At 47.7% G+C, this 17,536-nt stretch overlaps 7 protein-coding genes across 7 annotated transcripts; 5 read left to right on the top strand and 2 right to left on the bottom strand.

The window, feature by feature from the left end:
* Nucleotides 1-202: 202 nt before the first annotated feature.
* J7337_005366 (uncharacterized protein) lies at nt 203-1,708 on the top strand (the record flags this gene model as incomplete). Its single annotated transcript, XM_044823046.1, has 1 exon — nt 203-1,708. The coding sequence occupies one exon, from the start codon at nt 203-205 to the stop codon at nt 1,706-1,708; it is 1,506 nt and encodes a 501-aa protein (XP_044681537.1).
* Nucleotides 1,709-2,565: 857 nt separating this feature from the next.
* J7337_005365 (uncharacterized protein) lies at nt 2,566-3,957 on the top strand (the record flags this gene model as incomplete). Its single annotated transcript, XM_044823045.1, has 1 exon — nt 2,566-3,957. One exon carries the CDS (start codon nt 2,566-2,568, stop codon nt 3,955-3,957), a length of 1,392 nt encoding a protein of 463 aa, XP_044681536.1.
* A 205-nt stretch (nt 3,958-4,162) lies between these two features.
* J7337_005364 (uncharacterized protein) lies at nt 4,163-5,233 on the bottom strand (the record flags this gene model as incomplete). Its single annotated transcript, XM_044823044.1, has 2 exons — nt 4,163-4,885; nt 4,934-5,233. The coding sequence occupies 2 exons, from the start codon at nt 5,231-5,233 to the stop codon at nt 4,163-4,165; spliced, it is 1,023 nt and encodes a 340-aa protein (XP_044681535.1).
* A 1,281-nt stretch (nt 5,234-6,514) lies between these two features.
* On the top strand, nt 6,515-9,908 carry J7337_005363 (uncharacterized protein; the record flags this gene model as incomplete). Its single annotated transcript, XM_044823043.1, has 4 exons — nt 6,515-6,769; nt 6,820-7,702; nt 7,759-9,224; nt 9,279-9,908. The coding sequence occupies 4 exons, from the start codon at nt 6,515-6,517 to the stop codon at nt 9,906-9,908; spliced, it is 3,234 nt and encodes a 1,077-aa protein (XP_044681534.1).
* A 40-nt stretch (nt 9,909-9,948) lies between these two features.
* Nucleotides 9,949-10,779, bottom strand: J7337_005362 (uncharacterized protein; the record flags this gene model as incomplete). The annotated part of the gene is made up of 1 exon (XM_044823042.1): nt 9,949-10,779. The coding sequence occupies one exon, from the start codon at nt 10,777-10,779 to the stop codon at nt 9,949-9,951; it is 831 nt and encodes a 276-aa protein (XP_044681533.1).
* A 1,761-nt stretch (nt 10,780-12,540) lies between these two features.
* J7337_005361 (uncharacterized protein) lies at nt 12,541-13,504 on the top strand (the record flags this gene model as incomplete). Its single annotated transcript, XM_044823041.1, has 2 exons — nt 12,541-12,752; nt 12,811-13,504. 2 exons carry the CDS (start codon nt 12,541-12,543, stop codon nt 13,502-13,504), a joined length of 906 nt encoding a protein of 301 aa, XP_044681532.1.
* Nucleotides 13,505-14,771: 1,267 nt separating this feature from the next.
* J7337_005360 (uncharacterized protein) lies at nt 14,772-16,505 on the top strand (the record flags this gene model as incomplete). Its single annotated transcript, XM_044823040.1, has 1 exon — nt 14,772-16,505. One exon carries the CDS (start codon nt 14,772-14,774, stop codon nt 16,503-16,505), a length of 1,734 nt encoding a protein of 577 aa, XP_044681531.1.
* Nucleotides 16,506-17,536: the final 1,031 nt, after the last annotated feature.

Raw genomic sequence — 17,536 nt, 5'->3', positions numbered from 1 at the left:
TCTTCAAGGGCCTTGCTTTTTGTTTTTGTCATATTTTTACACATGCTTTCCTCGGCTTGTGACTCTTAGTTGGGGCTTTTCTCCGAGTCGCATGTCGGGAGTTGCGGAGTACATCAGGCCCCTCGTCTTCATCAATTGAACAGACAGAAAACATCTTGAATTGTCAAGACTTTCTGCCTCAAAGCCTCAAATTGTGTTCAAAATGTCGCCTCGAACAAGTGGTCTCCTTGACAGCGACGACTGGGATGAGGTCAAGACGGACTCAGGCTCAGACTGGACACTTGCAAAGACCTACGCAGACTGGAAACCAGCGGCTGCAGGCGGCAAACTGAAACACATCATCAACACCACCAGATCCGCCATTCGCGCCAGAACGCGACCTCTAGAGAACCTCCGTCCAACAGCTTACCTAGACGGTCTTCGAGGCTTTGCGGCTCTGCTTGTATATATCCATCATCATGAACTTTGGGCACACGGCATCACTGAGCAGAACACAGTCTTCGAGAATGCTTTTGGCTACGGAGGAAAGCATTACTTCGCAGCTTTTCCCTTCATAAGGCATTTCTTCACAGGCGGCCACTATGCTGTGTCGACATTCTTCATCATCTCAGGCTACGTTCTGTCGCTCAAGCCAATGGGACTAATTCAGTCTGGAGAGTTAACACAATTGGGCGATGTCATAGCATCTTCCCTCTTCAGGCGCTGGATTCGCCTTTACCTCCCTATCATCATGGCTATGCTCATCTACATCACATTTTTGCACATGTTTGGCGTTTGGACACGAATCATGACGCAGCAAAAGAGCTGGTACGACGAGCTTTGGGCTTTCTATTATGAATTCAAAAACTTTAGCTTCGTCTTCAAAGAAGGTGGCGAGCCATGGCTGACCTACAACCGCCACCTATGGTCTATCCCCATTGAACTCAAAGGCTCTGTCGTTATCTTTACAGCACAGATGGCGTTCTCTCGTTGTTCGAAGAACGCTCGTCTCTGGTGTGAGGTGGGCTTGATCTTCTACTTTATGTACATTGCAGATGGCTCATTCTACTCCATGTTCACGGCTGGTATGCTCCTCTGTGATCTGGATCTTCTTGCCAGCAAGGGCGACTTGCCCCGCTGGATGGCACGTCTGGAACCTGCCAAGGAGTTCATCTTTTACCATCTCCTAATCTTCAGCTTGTTCCTTGGTGGAGTGCCATCCGAGAACAGCAATGTTGAGCAGCTTGCCAAGAACAGGGGTTTCTACTACCTTTCATGGTTCAAACCTCAAGCAGTGTTTGACTATAAATGGTTCTACCTCTTCTACGCAGCTGTCTTCTTAGTTGCATCTATCCCCAGAATCTTCTGGCTGAAGAGCTTTTTCGAGACAAGGTTCTGCCAATGGCTTGGACGCATCTCGTTTGCTCTGTATCTCGTCCACGGTCCTGTGTTGTGGACTATTGGCGAGAGACTTTACGTTGCAGCAGGATGGCAGAACGACGAGATCATGAAGAATATTCCCCATTGGGCAAACAAGCTAGCCTTGCCGATGTCTGGACCCTTGGGACTGGAGCTCTCATTTCTCCTCCCTCAGCTGATTCTCGTGCCCTTGACGTTCGGGCTAGCTGACGTCGTGACGCGGTTTATCGACACGCCCAGCGTCAAGTTTGCAGCGTGGTTCTATAAGAAGGCGTTGGGGGATCCAACTAGCAAGCAGGCCAAAGCGTAGCATAGATCTTGATGCAGAATAAATTCAAGCTTAATTCTTTTCGGTAACACCACATGTGTCATTGCCATGCTAGTCTCAGCTCTCCCACTGTCAGATCTGAGCATATCTACAGAGTACCTTACCCTCAGACCTCGATGTCAGATCGATTTGGGGCATAATGTCGCATGCTCTCTTTTGCTTTCATGTGATTCTCGGCTCACCGCCCAAGAAGATGGAGGGTCACCTGCATGAGATTGCCGTTGAACAAGGCAACGGCTTCGTATTACCAAGCCATGCCATGTCAGGAACCCCAACCTCTTCTCATTACGCTAATCCCCGCTCCCGCGACTAAGATCTGCACACCTCCACGATCAGAAAAAAAGTATCCCCTGTTCAGGAACATGCGCCGTTGGCTAGTGCAATGTCACCCCGCAAAAGTACCTCAGCAGCCTCGGCATGCATATGAAAAATGTGTCGACGTCGAATTGCGGCGACATTGAATGTCACAATCTGGCATCTGCCAGGTTTTCCCCATTGACTTATCTTCAGCTGTGTAGGGTCCTTGAAATGTCATTGGTCTCTAAGGAAAAAGCCAATTGCCGTGGCTGCATGATTGTCACCATCTCCAGACTCCAGACTCCGCATCTCCCGCGTGAATAATCTCTCAGCTCCTCTTCGGCGTAAAGGGTCATCTTACGATTTGACCCCTGTCCGCGGAGTATGGTTCAAAAAAGGATTAGTTAAATGACGTACGGCGCAGTCACAGTCACAATCAAAGCGGCATTGTTATCGTTCAAGGGCTTCACCGGACCCCGCCTGCATCAAAGTCCATTCTCCGAAACATTCGTTTCTTTACGACGTGCCTTGAATGCTTCAAGATGCTCGTCCGAGATTCTCGAAAGCTGGTGCTATTCGTGATACCACTCTTTCTGCTTGTTGTGTTTGCACTAAAGCTCTATCTTGATCCGTCATCTTTCCCTGCCCAAGTTCAAGGATGGGTTCCATCGCAGCTGAAGAAGTCACCTGGGGATGAGCAAGAACTCTTGGCTGACGAGGAACCATCTACAACAAAAGCGTCACCAGTTCAATCGTCACCCGCTGCCAAGACAGATACACCAGAAGACAAACCTTTCGGCGAGGGCATCATTCCTCAAGATGTCAGCGAAACACATATTGAAGTCTTCTCATTATCTACCAAAGACAAGAAGTTCTTTGAGATTGACTTCAGAGACTTCACTGCTCTCAACCCCAATCTCATCCCCCATCCTACCCTGGAAAACACATGGATTGTCGTAGCTCAATGGCTGCAAGAAGGCGGGAATTCCCTCTGGTTTGCTGAGCTTGTTTGCAATGCTGCATTTCAAGACGGCGTCCTTCGATGTCTGAACTCACCCACTACTCTGCCTGTCACTGCGACTGTGGGAGGAGACAAATGTGAAGGCGACATGTCCTATTTCCATATGAACATGGGCCCGCACGACGCACGCGTGTTTTATGGCCCTGATAGGCCTTACACGACGTATGGCTCAAACTCAATGCACACTTGCTTTGGCCAGTTCGTTCAGGACTTTCGTACGCTCACAAGCTGGTCGGGTGATATGGAAAATTTGGGTCTATTCAGAATCGGGACTGAGCTTCAAAGACCACTGCCTTGGAATCTGGTTGAAAAGAATTGGTTCCTCTTCTGGGATTCCGCCGGCAACATGTATACACACTACGACATCAGGCCTACTAGGGTATTTGCCCAAATGAACCCTGACGGCTCAGCTGGTCCTGATCTTGCACCAAATGCAGCTGGCGATGAGCAATGCCTGGCCAAATATCTCCCCAAACTCCAAACCGACCTCGAGTCCATCCACCAGACCACCAATTCTCTCAAAGTCACCATGTGTCGCAGAGACGAACCCTCCTGTGTCCCTGATGACAGCAACACCTTCATCATGGTGATATACCAGCATAAGTCCTATTTCAACTATCACAGTGTGTACGAGCCGTATGTTATGCTATTCAAGCAGCAGGCTCCTTTTGAGATTCATGCCATGTCAAGGAAGCCTATTTGGATTCATGGCCGAAAGAAGTATCCCGAGAAGGAGACTTCAGATATGTTTTATGTGACATCTATGAGCTGGAAGAGCCGTGATCAGAAGTATCATGGATTCATTGGCGACGAGATGTTCCTGGGATTTGGAGTTGAGGATGTTAGAACGGGTGGAATTGATATTAGGGCAGAAGATATCTTGAAAGACATGGGCTTATGTTTTGAGGGTTAGATATGTATCACTGTATGAAACTATTTAGAATAGTGGAGAGTCAGTTGAATAATGTTAATGAACTTGAAAGGCCTCAGACTCAATGGGTCGCTTACGATACTTCAGACCATGAATAATTCTGTTGGATGATGATTCAGCAAACTTGGTTACGACGACCTAGAGGTATCTCCCTCGGCAGTCTCGATAACGGTTCCATACGAGCTAACTATCTCAACTGTGGATAAGCTCCAAGAACAGCCTGTCCTCCAGTATGAACAAAGAGAACATTCTTGCCTTTCAGTGCGCCGCTCTTGGCTTTATGGAGCAGTCCGTTGAAGGCTTTACCGGTATAGACAGGGTCAGTAAGAATACCCTCCATTCTTGCTAGCTCCTTCATTCCATCAGCTGTGCTTTGGTTTACCTGTCCGTATCCTTCTCCGATATAAGAAGTATCAATTTCAAAGTCGTCCTCCGTGATCTCATCGGGGGAAACACCAATCTTTGAAGCTGCGTTCCTTGCTATACTCAACACCTTTTCAACAACATCCTCTTTCTTCGGATACAATACCGAAAATCCAATGAGATGCTTCTTAGATCCTGTGATACCCTGCTTTTGCGCCAACTTAAGGCCTGCGAGTATACCTCCCAGCGTGGAACAGGAACCCGCAACAAGAGCGATGACGTCAAATGTAACGCCGAACTTTGCTTCTTGTTCAAGCAGTTCAAATGCCCAGCGAGCATAGCCCAAGCCTCCCAGAGGATGCGTGCTCGCTCCAGCTGGGATCGAATAAGGCTTTTGCCCACGATCTTTGAGAATTTGGATCACAGTCTCTTCGCTGGTATCTGGGGCGAAGGTTTCAGCGCCTAGAATTGAGTTTGCTTGGATATTGCCGAGATACTTGTACTCAGCGTCTTGGGATGCTACACGATTGGCTGGGTAAAGAGCAACCTTTTTAATCGGTCAATAAGCTTCTATGAGGTTTAGTGACTAACCCACCTTGAGGCCCAGTCGAGCCGCAGCGGCAGAAGTTTGACACATGTGGTTTGACTGCAGTCCGCCCGTAGTCACAAGGGTATCGGCTCCCTGCGCGAGAGCGTCCGCTAAGACATATTCGAGCTTTCGTACTTTGTTGCCGGCGAAAGCAAGGCCCGAGTTGCGGTCCTCTCGGGCTATCCATAGGTTTACACCCCCATCTATAGATGAGGTGAGGGAAGACAATCGCTCGATGTCTGAGGGTCGGTCGAAAAGTAACTGTACCCGAGGAATCTCGGCGAATGGTGACGGGAGTTTGACCATGATGGCGTTATATTACGTAGAGTGAGATTGAATAAATTTAACTGATATCTGTTCCAGTTTTCTTGTTGCTTGGTAGTGTTAAGGACAAAGAGAGTTACCAAAATGAATATAGAGGAGTCCAAAGGGCGTGCATCTGACATTGCTTGCATTATTAAGCAACATCGGCTGGGCTGATGTCAATCGACTCAAGACTCACGGATGAGTGACCTTCGTCGCTGCATCACGCATATAAATCAAAACTTACGACGGAAATAGAAAGATGATTTTCGGCATGATCTCACTCTGATTGACTGGCCACAGAAAAACGCGCTTTGAATATTGAATAATCTGATGTCTTACTGCATATAACAGCAGTGAAACTGCAAGATTTCATACTCTTTCACCCAAACCTAGGAGGTGTGACTTACGATATCACAAAATAATTCCTATAAGTCGTAAGCGACAGAAATACTTGGATCAATTCCGCCTTTCACTCGTGATGTTGCTGGAATAACGATGGATCAACAATGGGAAAATGGAGCCTCATAACCTATACCCAGACTCATTTGTATGACTTCAAAGACAAAGAGTCACAGGAGTTGATAAGAAATGAACATTGCCCACTTTTCTTCCGGAATTCTGACCCAAGAGGCAGAAATACCCATGAATTCGAGATGTTATGAATAAGCATAAACGAACACAGCTCTCGGCGATTCTCCATCACCGCTGTCGTTTACCGCTTTAGGCAATTCACAGCGCATCTCGATGGATCTCTGGCCGAGGGGACAGCTACTGACCAATGACGTTGATAGCGAGGGCGCTAATGCATTGGAGTCTTGGCTCACTATTACAGTTTAGACTCGGTATAAGTGTAAATGTTCCCACCAGCCAATCTCACATCGTTTTCTGCCACTATGACTCTTAACACGACATCAAACCGGGCATTTAAGACTTAGAACCGGAATATTAAAACTTAAAATCGGTAGATCTACAGTTCGATCGGGGCGATGGAACTTTCGGAGTCCGTGGAGGCCAAGACAGAGCCCCATTTTCTGTCATGGAATCTGCCACGACTGGACGGTTGACGAAGCGGCCAGAACGACAACGGGAAAAGTTGCTTCGGTCGGTCTAGTCGTGAGGGCTGCACCGTTTCTTGGCTTCCACACAAGGTGCAATTGATGAATGCTGCCATACGAGCCTCCAAGCATATAAGGTCAGGATGCCTGGCCAAGGACTCGAGAAGGAATTCCTCTCTTTACGCTTCTATTCTCAAGTTATCACTCTCTTTTGGTCGCGGTGACAATGTCTCCCAAGTCAGCTCCTCCGGACATGGAGCATCATGTTTCTGGTCAATCCAACAAACCGCTATCGCGTCCAGCACATGCTTTGCCAGCTGACACGGTTATCCAAGAGCTCAACACGACTCCAGCTACTGGTTTGAGTGTTTCCGAGGCATCGCAACGACTTGTTGAGTATGGACCCAATGATCTTGGTGAGGAAGAGGGTGTGAAGCCCATCAAGATCTTCATTGAGCAGATCTGCAATTGCATGACCTTGGTAATACCAATCTTCAACTATCACCCACTGTCGATGACTAACACATATAGGTCTTGATTCTAGCTCTCGCTGCAAGTTTCGGTATACAAGCCTGGATCGAAGGCGGCGCTCTCGCTCTGATCATCCTCCTCAACATTATCATAGGTTTCTTCCAAGACCTACAAGCGGCCCGAACCGTCCACTCCCTCAAGTCTCTCAGTCTCCCGACAGCCAACGTCTTCCGCGATGGGAAAACAATCACGATTCAAACAAGCGAAATCGTACCAGGCGACATCGTAGATCTCAAGCTGGGTGATTCTGTACCAGCTGATATTCGTCTGTTTGAAGTTTCCAACTTCGAGTCAAACGAGGCATTGCTCACTGGAGAGTCACTCCCTGTACGAAAGAATCATACGATGCAGTTCGATGACGACACTGGACCGGGCGATCGCCTCAATGTTTGCTACAGCTCTACCATTGTTACCAAGGGTCGTGGTAGAGGCGTTGTATTTGCTACTGGGGCTTATACTGAGATAGGCGCTATTGCAGCTGCTCTGAAAGACACTGGACGGAAGAGGCGGGAAGTCAAACGTGAGGAGAATGGTAAAGCATCGTTTCTATCCCATGTCGCCAAGTGGTTGCTCACAACCTACGATGTTATTGGCGAATTTCTGGGCGTTAACGTTGGAACTCCCCTGCAGAGGAAGCTATCACAGCTTTTCCTCTACGTCTTTGGCTTCGCGATCGTCTGCGCCATCATTGTACTCGCAGCCAACAAATTCGACCCACGCAAAGATGTCATAATTTACGCTGTTGCTACAGCTGTGGGAACATTACCTGTCTCTCTGATCTTGGTCTTGACTATTACAATGGCAGCGGGAACGAAGCAGATGGTGGGTCGGAAGGTTGTTGTGAGGAACATGCAGAGCCTAGAAGCTCTTGGAGGAGTCACCAGTAAGTCTTTTGTGTTTTTATGGCGTTAGTAACTATAATAACTAACAAAAGAATAGACATTTGCTCTGACAAGACAGGTACTCTAACCCAAGGCAAGATGGTGGTTAGAATGGCTTGGCTTCCAGGACACGGTACTTACTCGGTGGAATCTACGAACGAGCCATACAACCCCCAAGCTGGCGACACCAACTTTACTCCAGTACAGCCTACCGACCTGCCAGCACAATGCGAGGACGAAAAGTCGCATTCCATCAGCCCCCACGATGAACCTGCTGCCAACGAAGCACTAAAGCATTATCTCGACATCGCATCCCTCGCCAATCTCGCGGTCGTGGAGAAGGGACACAGGGACGATGGTACGGAAGAGTGGCTTGTACAAGGTGATCCTACGGAGATTGCCATCCAAGTCTTTGTTACTCGCTTCAACTGGAACCGCATGTCTTTATCTTCCGGCCAGAATCCACGATGGAAGCAACTCGCTGAATTCCCTTTCGACTCAGAGGTAAAGAAGATGTCGGTAGTGTTCCAAGATACTCTTTCAAAAGAGACGCACATCTTCACCAAGGGCGCAGTCGAGCGGGTACTCAGCAGCTGCGTATCCATGGAGGAATCTGGTAGAATTGAGCCCCTCGACGAACTGGCAAAGGAAACCATCCTGGCCAACATGGAGGCATTTGCACGTCTTGGTCTTCGAGTCCTCGCCCTCGCTAGTCGATCCCCCATCACTGGCCTCCCTGAAGATCTCTCATCAGCCATCGACAGATCCGAGTTTGAGAAGGACCTGGTATTCCGCGGCCTCATAGGCATCTATGATCCTCCACGCCCCGAGACACGTGGTAGTGTGCAGATGTGCCAAAAAGCTGGTATCAGCGTGCACATGCTGACCGGCGACCATCCCGAAACCGCACGAGCCATCGCCGCTGAAGTCGCTATCATCCCGTCCCCAGAACGAATGCGAATGGTCAGGAGGGATGTCGCCGACACAATGGTCATGGCAGCTCATGATTTTGATCACCTCTCAGATGCGGACCTCGATGCTATGCCGGAGTTACCGCTTGTAGTAGCACGTTGCTCTCCCACGACAAAGGTTCGCATGATCGAGGCTTTGCATCGCCGTGGACGCTACGTTGCCATGACTGGTGATGGAGTCAATGACAGCCCTAGCTTGAAGCACGCTGATGTCGGCATTGCGATGGGTCTCAACGGCTCGGATGTTGCAAAAGAGTCTTCTGATATTATCTTGACCGACGATAACTTTGCTTCTATCCTCAATGCCATTGAAGAGGGTCGGCGGATTTTCGACAATATCCAGAAGTTCATCCTTCACGTTCTTGCTGCCAATGTCGCTTTCGTCACCTGTCTTCTGGTAGGATTGTCCTTCAAAGATGAAAGCGGTGTCTCTATCTTTGTCTTGACACCTGTCGAGATTATTTGGATGTTGCTTGTCGCTGGAGCATTTACCGAGACTGGTCTTGGGTTTGAGCAGGCGAGTCCCGATATCCTTCGTCGACCACCTCATAGTGTAAGTCAAGACTTTACCTTAATCTCACTTGCATATCACTAACGCATTCAATAGCTCAAGTATGGCGTCTTCACCCCAGAGTTCCTAGTTGACCTTGTGGTCTATGGTATTCTCATGCTCATCAGCATCCTTGGTTCTTCAGTCATCGTTCTCTACGGCTTCAACGACCAAGGCTTGGGACATGACTGCAACAGCAAATACTCTGCCTCCTGCGACACAGTATTTACAGCCAGATCAACAGCTTTCACCACCATGACTTGGGACTTTCTCCTCTTTGCTTGGCAGCTCGTTGACTTCCGTCGTTCGTTCTTTGCCGAGATCTTCGAAAAGGGCGGGAGTTTCAAGGCCTGGACCAAGCGTCTCTGGAAGAATCCTTTTCTCTTTTGGTCTGTCACTTTGAGTACTGTTCTCATTCCACCAACACTCTACATCCCTGTCATCAACCATGTTGTCTTCATGCATAATCCCATCACATGGGAATGGGCGGTGATCTTCATTGCCGTCGGCGTTTTCTTTGCTGGGGCGGAGGGTTATAAATGGGCCAAACGGGTTTATTTCCGACGTACGGTGGCGAAAGAGTTTCGTAAGAATATCACAGATGTTGAGCTTTACGCTTTTGGTCGATATATGGATGGTTCAGAGGACGGCAGTGAGTCGAACTGCGATGTTGGCAAAAAGTGTTAGGGATGCATGCATAGAAACATTTATAGAAAAGCGAGATCGCTCATTCTTTCACAATATACACTCCACCCAGGAAAGAAGTGTCTTCGAGACATGCTTTGAGACCCTTCATCTCCTCCTCGAGCTCTTCTTGCGAGCATCCTTGCTCAGCTGCCTCTAAATCAGCTATCATCACATCGCGACCATCGTGGACCAGGAAATTGAACTTGTTAGTGTCACCCATCTTGATACTGAGTTCATGTAGCTTCTTCAGAGCCTTTTCGCATCCCTCGATGTCTCTTGACTCTGCAGGTCTTGCGCCTTCAACGAACTCCGTGACAAACCCGATAACACGTCCATCTTTGCCTTCTGTAACATGACCAAGAAATTTGGGCACGACCTCGATGTTCTGAAGCCATTCATAAGCTGTAGTTTCAGCTTCAGCATAATGAGCCTCCCATGGCCAAACAGCAAACTTGACTAGCACAGGTTTACCAGCGTTGACATCAGGGTGCGTCGAAACATGAACTCCCTGTCTCAATCGTTGTTGGCGAGTAAAATCGAGCTCGTTAAACCTCAGTGGATGCCAGCAGGTCTGTACTTGAGGAAATTCCACGGTCTCGGTCTTAACAAATGAAGGCTCGCCTGTAGCGGGGTCCCGAGCAACATGGCCATTATTCCAGTCACCGGGAGGGAATTGGGGGAAGAGAGTCCCAAGAAGGACAGGCTCGAAAGTACGGTCTTGATGATCGCAGAGAAATGTGCCCGGCGCCGTGATAACGTATTTTATGAGGCTTCCATCGACGAGAAAACGATAAAAGCTTCGCCTAATCTCGTCTCTGTCGATGGAACATTCAAATAATCTCACGTTGGAGTTTTTCTGCAAGTTCGTCATTTTTGCAGCCAGTGTAAATGTTGGCGGTGAGGAAGTGAACGAGGCTGAGCGGACGTTGATTCTGAGCAACACAGCATGGACGATGGTGCATCACTCAAGCCAATCAACTGGCGCGTCGATTGCTGCTGGTCTTTGCATGGTCAGTACGGACAGGACTCGATCCAATGGCCTAAAGATGGAAGGACTCATGTTTCACAAAGGCAGTTTCTATCTCATAATCATAACTCATGATCAACGATCACATGCTGGGAAGACAGGGCAAAAAGGCTCTGGTGATAAGGGCCTCATAACGAATTTGAACTCATTTTCAAGTTGCAATGTCATTTCACGCATCTGCATATCTAGTGTATTTCAAATAGCTTGAAATTGATGGCTCTAGGTAGATAAGGAGGCATGAGATATGATAGCTATCTTTAGACTTTCGATAGTTCCCTTTATCTCGTGCCGAACTCTCTTGAAGCAGTGAATTTATCTCTTTTGGCAGGTGTCTAAGTCAAAGCCCCCCTCAGCTGACGACGATAGCATGCGGAGGCACGCGGAGGCACGCAGATGCACGCAGCTCTAGCTGATCAGGGCATAGACTGGTCCAGACCCTCCCCCGTGGCTATGCCTGGCATTGCTCCGCCTAAGCCGAGATGACGGCCTGAATCTCAAGGCACCAACCCGTGAACCTCGATTCTTTGACATTCCCCAGCCTGGGCTTCGGAATTAACAAAAATCAACCAAACATCTTACAAACCAGCTGCCAGGATCCCAGGATCAACAAAATTATATCCTTTTCTACCAACAACGAGACCCTACCCACGACGTGCCATTGATCTTGTCTCTCTCATCTACTTTTCTCGCTAATCGCCCCTTGTTTTGCTTCTGTTATCTTAATAAGCATCCAGGCAACGCTACAGTCTGAGGCCTCAATCTCTCTCATCTCACTTACTTATCTTATCCGATGTCAACTTCGCCCCCCGACAGCGAAAGTATCTCATCAACCACCGTCCAAGTAGCCAAGAAAGCCTGTCACAGCTGTCGCCGTGCGAGACTTCGCTGCGATAGGTCCATCCCGCACTGCTCGAAATGCGCTTCCAGGGGGGTTGAATGCCTGGGCTATGGCCGCCTATTTCTATGGACTGGCTCAGTAGCCACGCGCGGTAAATTGGCCGGACAGAGTTCTAGTGCCTCCGTGTGTCGATTACCCAAGCAAGGTGAATCGGATATGACTATTGATGTGCAATCCGATGTTCAATCTTCCGATATGCAAATGGGCTCCTTCGATACTCAAGGCTTTGAGCCAGGTGCATGGGGTTTAGTGTCGCCTCAGGAAAATCAACTATTTGTTCCGAACAAAACTAAGCCATGGTCCCCTCCTTCGCCCCCTTCACCAACATCGTCAAACTCTCCGTGGACATTGGTCGATCCGTTATTTCAGGATATGACGCATTCCCAGAGATGGTACTTGAATTATTGTATGACTTCTCAAGACCTTGGTCTTTCATGATGCTGATGCTAACCCTCAACTCAGATTCAACTCGAGTTAGCCTGGATCTCGTTGGTGATGACCAAACCAACGGTAACAGAAATCCATATCTAAATCTTTTGCAGCTCACAAATGAGCATTCATTCTTGCAACAAATTATCATTGCCGTATCTGCATCTCATATGTGCAATTTATCAAGATCATGGTTAGGCCCCAACTCATATGAAAGAGAAGAGGCACCAAAGAAATTGCTTATGGATGCTCTCGTTGCCAAACAAAAAGGACTGCAAATGATGCCCGATGCCTTACGGAATATTGACACCATTGGAGCCGATGTGATTCTTGCTACTGTTTTGTTTCTCATCAACTCAGAGCTCATTGAGTCTGGGTGGCAAAGTTGGAGGCCTCATCTCGAGGGTGCGAAGAAGCTTTTGAATATGATAGAACCATATACTGGCTCTGACACCACTCTGAGAGACTATATTGTTGCGGACTGTTATGTGTAAGTGGAGATACATTAATTCCCGACTGACTGGCTCGATGCTAACTGACTCACGTAGCTATTGCACATTGAGCTTGTCTTTCAACCCATCACAACCAGGCACCCAGGCAGCATCATTTGCACCAAATCAAGTCAAAGAAACATTGTCGCGAACCAACAACTCTTTCTTCTGCTGCCCCCCTGAAGTTCTCGACATCCTCCGCGAGACAGCACAACTTTTACATGCCGAAGCTCAAGGCAACGTCTCCAGCAATGAAGCGCTTATCGAATTCACCAACCTACTAGACCGGGTACAACGTCTCGATGTCCTCAAATGGGCAAAGGACAGAATGCCAGATGCCAGCAAAACCGCCCTTTGGAGCAGTGCCCGAACTGGCTCCGCGCACAGATTGGCAACATGTCTCTACATCATCCAGGCAGCTCCCGCACTACGGGCCAGGATGCCAGACCAAGTTCCCAAAACACTCATCCAGGATCTTTACGAGACGCTCCTACCACAGCCTGACGAAGACCCAAACTTCAAAGCCACGGGCTGGCCCACCTTTATTTATGGAACAACGGCGACGACTCCGGAGAGCCGGGCGTGGGTTATGGATCGATTGAAGGCGGTAGCGCAAATCAACCCATGGGGATTTCTATACTCTGCGATTGATACGTTGCAAATTTTGTGGAAGCATGAGAATGGCGATGATGGATGCATGAATTGGTTGCAGAAACTCAAGGATTTGAACGTGGACTTTTTGATGGTTTAGGGCTGGCGCTGAGATGGGATCATGGGAAAACAGGACATTTTTGATACCACAGCAATGATGTATAGCAACTATCTATGAGAGCGATGTAGAAATGCTTGACATGACTTTTCCGCCACGTAATTCGTTTCATGAATGAAAATTTTGACAGAAACCTTGAATCATGCTGCTGACTTGGTGAGCTGTTAGGCTTCAGTAATCCTTGCCCTTGACCTGCCTTCTAGAAGGCATGGGCCATGCGCTTTTTTTCTTCCATGCCCGAGAAAAGGGGAAGCATGTGGTTGCATCACGATCGCGACAACGAGCCGAGCTGGTGACTTTGATACGTCCAAGCCAAGGTCCAATGGAGTTGACCTAATGGTAACTCCCATTTGATCGTGACCGTTGAGCGCGGTACAGTACTCCGTACCTTTGGACGGAAGTCGGCAGGTGACTAATCAGTCAACTTAACCCATTTGTCACTGGCTGCTGGAGTGGACATTTTTCGCGAACAGACAGGTACACTAACGTCAGCTTCAATGAATCTGAAAGTATTATCGCGTGCGTCGCATCGCTTCGCCTATACTCAGAATACTACTCTTCAAACTGACAATGATCGCCGAACCTCATCGGGGAAGACCGTTGACGAAAAGACGGCTAGGGGAGGAAATAAAACACAAAACCTCGATCCTAAGTGACAAAAAGACTTAGGTAATATAGTATAAGCTTAGGGCAACTTTTGATGAGTTTATTTTGGTACCCCATATCAAGGTTCGCTGTTTTCTTGCCCCCCGAGGGACGGCTACTTACCCCAAGGATCATCCGTCCAATACCAGCGCAAAACCCGCACGCGACCTTATCTCTCCATCGCGGAAGTGGTGTGCCGTCTTCCACACCATGACATCAACAGCTAAAACCTTTTCAATTCTACCCAGCCAAACGTACCACAAATTGTCAGACGCACTGCCCTTTGTGGAATCGCTCCGGTCTCCCCATTGCGGCCCGACATGGGAATGAACCTTCTAGTGGGGGACTGCTCCGAAAGATATGGATCCTTGGGCATAATATAAAAAATTTCCTCCCCTCCCATTCTCTGTGCGATCGCTACTCTGTTTCTGACCTGCTAGGAAATCACTATCGCATACAGACAATGTCTTGCTGACTCTCGATCGATATCCTGCTTACCCATACCTATCCCCCTTAACGCGTGTGAATGCGGCTCCGAGGAGCCGTTCGCCCCAAGACGACTTAACAAGACCCCACTACCAAGTACCACTGCAAATCGACGCGGATGGCCGTTCCGTCTGCTCGCGATCTCGATGAAGTCCTTCCGGGCACACGACGTCTCTTCACCGACGAGCACGCCAGCGTCGCTTCCGGCGATGCCAGTATCGAAAAGCACGGCGATGTCATCCTCGTTCCCCCTCCGACAAAGTCTCCCAATGATCCATTGAACTGGAGTCTTGCGCGCAAGACCTGGCATTCGTTTCTCGTGTGCTACATTGTCGCTTTGACCGCCGCCACCTCCAATGTCGCAGGTGCTGCGAGCACAGGTGTCAATGAACAATATGGGATTAGTTACGATGTTTTCAATACGGGCGCTGGTGTGCTCTTTGTCGCGATCGGATACTGGACGCTTCTCAGCTCGCCTGCGACGCATCTTTACGGACGACGAATTCTATACTTGGTAGGGACGGTATGGGGTCTTATTGGCAACATTTGGTTCGGCCATTTGAAGACCACCGGCGACACGATTTGGTCCCAGCTCTTTGTCGGGGCTTCGGAGTCTGTCGCTGAGGCCGTTGTTCAGTTGTCTCTGCTGGACATTTGGTTCGAGCACCAGAATGGTACTTCGCTGGGTATGTATACCCTTGCCACTACGGTTGGAACCTATGTCGGTCCTTTGATCGGAGGCCATCTGGCAGAGAAAGTCGGGTGGCGTTGGATTGGCCACATGGGCGCAATTGCCTCTGGCTTCACCCTCGTCCTCTTTTACTTTGGTCTTGAGGAGACGGCCTTTGAGCGCAATCGCTACCTCAATCTCCACCAGACTGAGGAGCGCGACGCCAGCCGCGGCAATGTTGAGGGTATTCCCGCGGCTACTGGTGACCATGTCGTCACCAAGGATGCCGAGGAGAAGAACCTATCGCCTCCAATTGACGAAGAAGCTGCGATCTCTCAGACTGCATCTGCAGTGCGGCGAGAGGAGACCGAGCGCAATAGACTCGAGGCCTCATTCGCGCGCAAGAAGTCTTACTGGCAGCGCATCGCGCTGATCACTCCAGCGTCCAATTTGCGCGGTTTGGGATTGACACAGTATGTCCACCGCCTGTGGCACACGATGCGCATCTTTTCCTTTCCCGCAGTTTGGTTCGCTGGTCTTCAGTGGGGAATGCAGAACATCGCACTGTCCTTCTACCTCACCGTCGAGGAGGATTACTGGGTGAACGAACCGTACAACTACAGCGACTCTGCTGTCGCCAACATGAACATTCCGTGTCTGATTGGAAGTGTCATTGGCTGTTTCTACGGCGGATACTGCAGCGACAAGTTCATCCTCTGGAAGGCTAAGCGCAACAACGGCATTATGGAGGCCGAGTTCCGTCTCTACCTCATGGCCCTCTGCGTTATCATCTTCCCATTGGGCATGTGGCTATTCGGTATCGGCTCAGCACATGGTTGGGACTGGCCTGTTCCCTACGTCGCGCTGGGCTTTATCGGCTTCGGCTATGGTTGCGCTGGTGATCTGAGCATCACGTACCTAGCCGACAGCTATCCCGACATGGTTCTCGAGGGCATGGTTGGTGTCGCCGTCATCAACAACACCCTCGCCACCATCTTCACATTCGTGTGCAGCTACTGGATTGACACCGGTCTACAGAATACCTTCATCGAGCTTGGTATTCTTAGCTTCGTCATTATCATGTCGTCGCTGCCCATGGCTATCTGGGGCAAGGCCTCGCGTCGCTGGACTTTGGAGCGGTATGCCAACTTCTTGCGCATTCGCGATGGTATGGACGGGTGAAAGGAAGATAGGTATCATTCCTTTTCCTTGGGCAGACCGAATGGTCTGAATCGACAGATTGTATCTATTGTCAGACTCAAGGCTTGCTTAGTTCAAGCTTACTCTGGCTGTAACAGATTTGAGTCTCGGGTACTTCGCTGGAGTGAAGCATCTTATTTATGTTCTCCAGATATTGTTTTATATATGCTTAATAAGTTCTGAACCCGGTTAATGGATTCTTTGGTCTATACATCGGTGTCCCGTTGCCCAACAACTCTGCGATACCAATCTGCCTGTTGGTCGCAGGCTCCATGCTAACCATTGTTTGTCAATCCCCGCCGTAAAAGTAATATTTCGTCAAGCACCCCCTGGCACTGAGTCGGCCTGATCCTATTGTTCCTATCGTCCAGAAGTCTTACCCTTTCAGTATATCAGCTCCTCTAATAAGACCCTTAATCCAGCTAAATTCTTAATCTAGAACCAGGCTTTAAAATTCCTATAGGTATTTATTAAAGGTTTAATACCTAGTTACCTAGATATTTAATTAAGTAAATAATCTTACTTATAGGTATTTATAAGTACTTTTTAAAATTTAATAAATACTTATAATATATATAAATATAAAAAGGTATCTATAAGTACTTATAAATAAAATTATATTTTTATAAATAATAAAATTAATATAAAAATATATTTATAGTAATTATTTATAGTAATTTATATATAAAAAAAGCTTTAAAAATTAAAAAAAAATATAATTATATAAATATATATTATTTATAAGAAATATTATATTAGTTTTTAACTAATTACTTTATATTAATAATTTAAAAATCTATTTTATTAAATTAGCTTTTAATTTATAATTATTATTATAAGTTATTATATTAAATTTTATTTTACTTAAGTCTTTTTAAAAATATATAAAAAGAAAAGTTAATAAAATTAAAATTATAAAAAAATTAAAATAGATTTAAAGAAATAAGTAATAGTAATTTATAAGTAAATAATTATAATAATTATAGATTTTAAGAATTAAAAGAAAATAATTA

Source organism: Fusarium musae, chromosome 4 (genome assembly GCF_019915245.1).
Source record: "Fusarium musae strain F31 chromosome 4, whole genome shotgun sequence".
NCBI classification, from domain to species: domain Eukaryota; kingdom Fungi; phylum Ascomycota; class Sordariomycetes; order Hypocreales; family Nectriaceae; genus Fusarium; species Fusarium musae.
The sequence above is the reverse complement of the archived record's forward strand: the minus strand, read 5'-3'. Positions and strand labels throughout refer to the sequence as shown.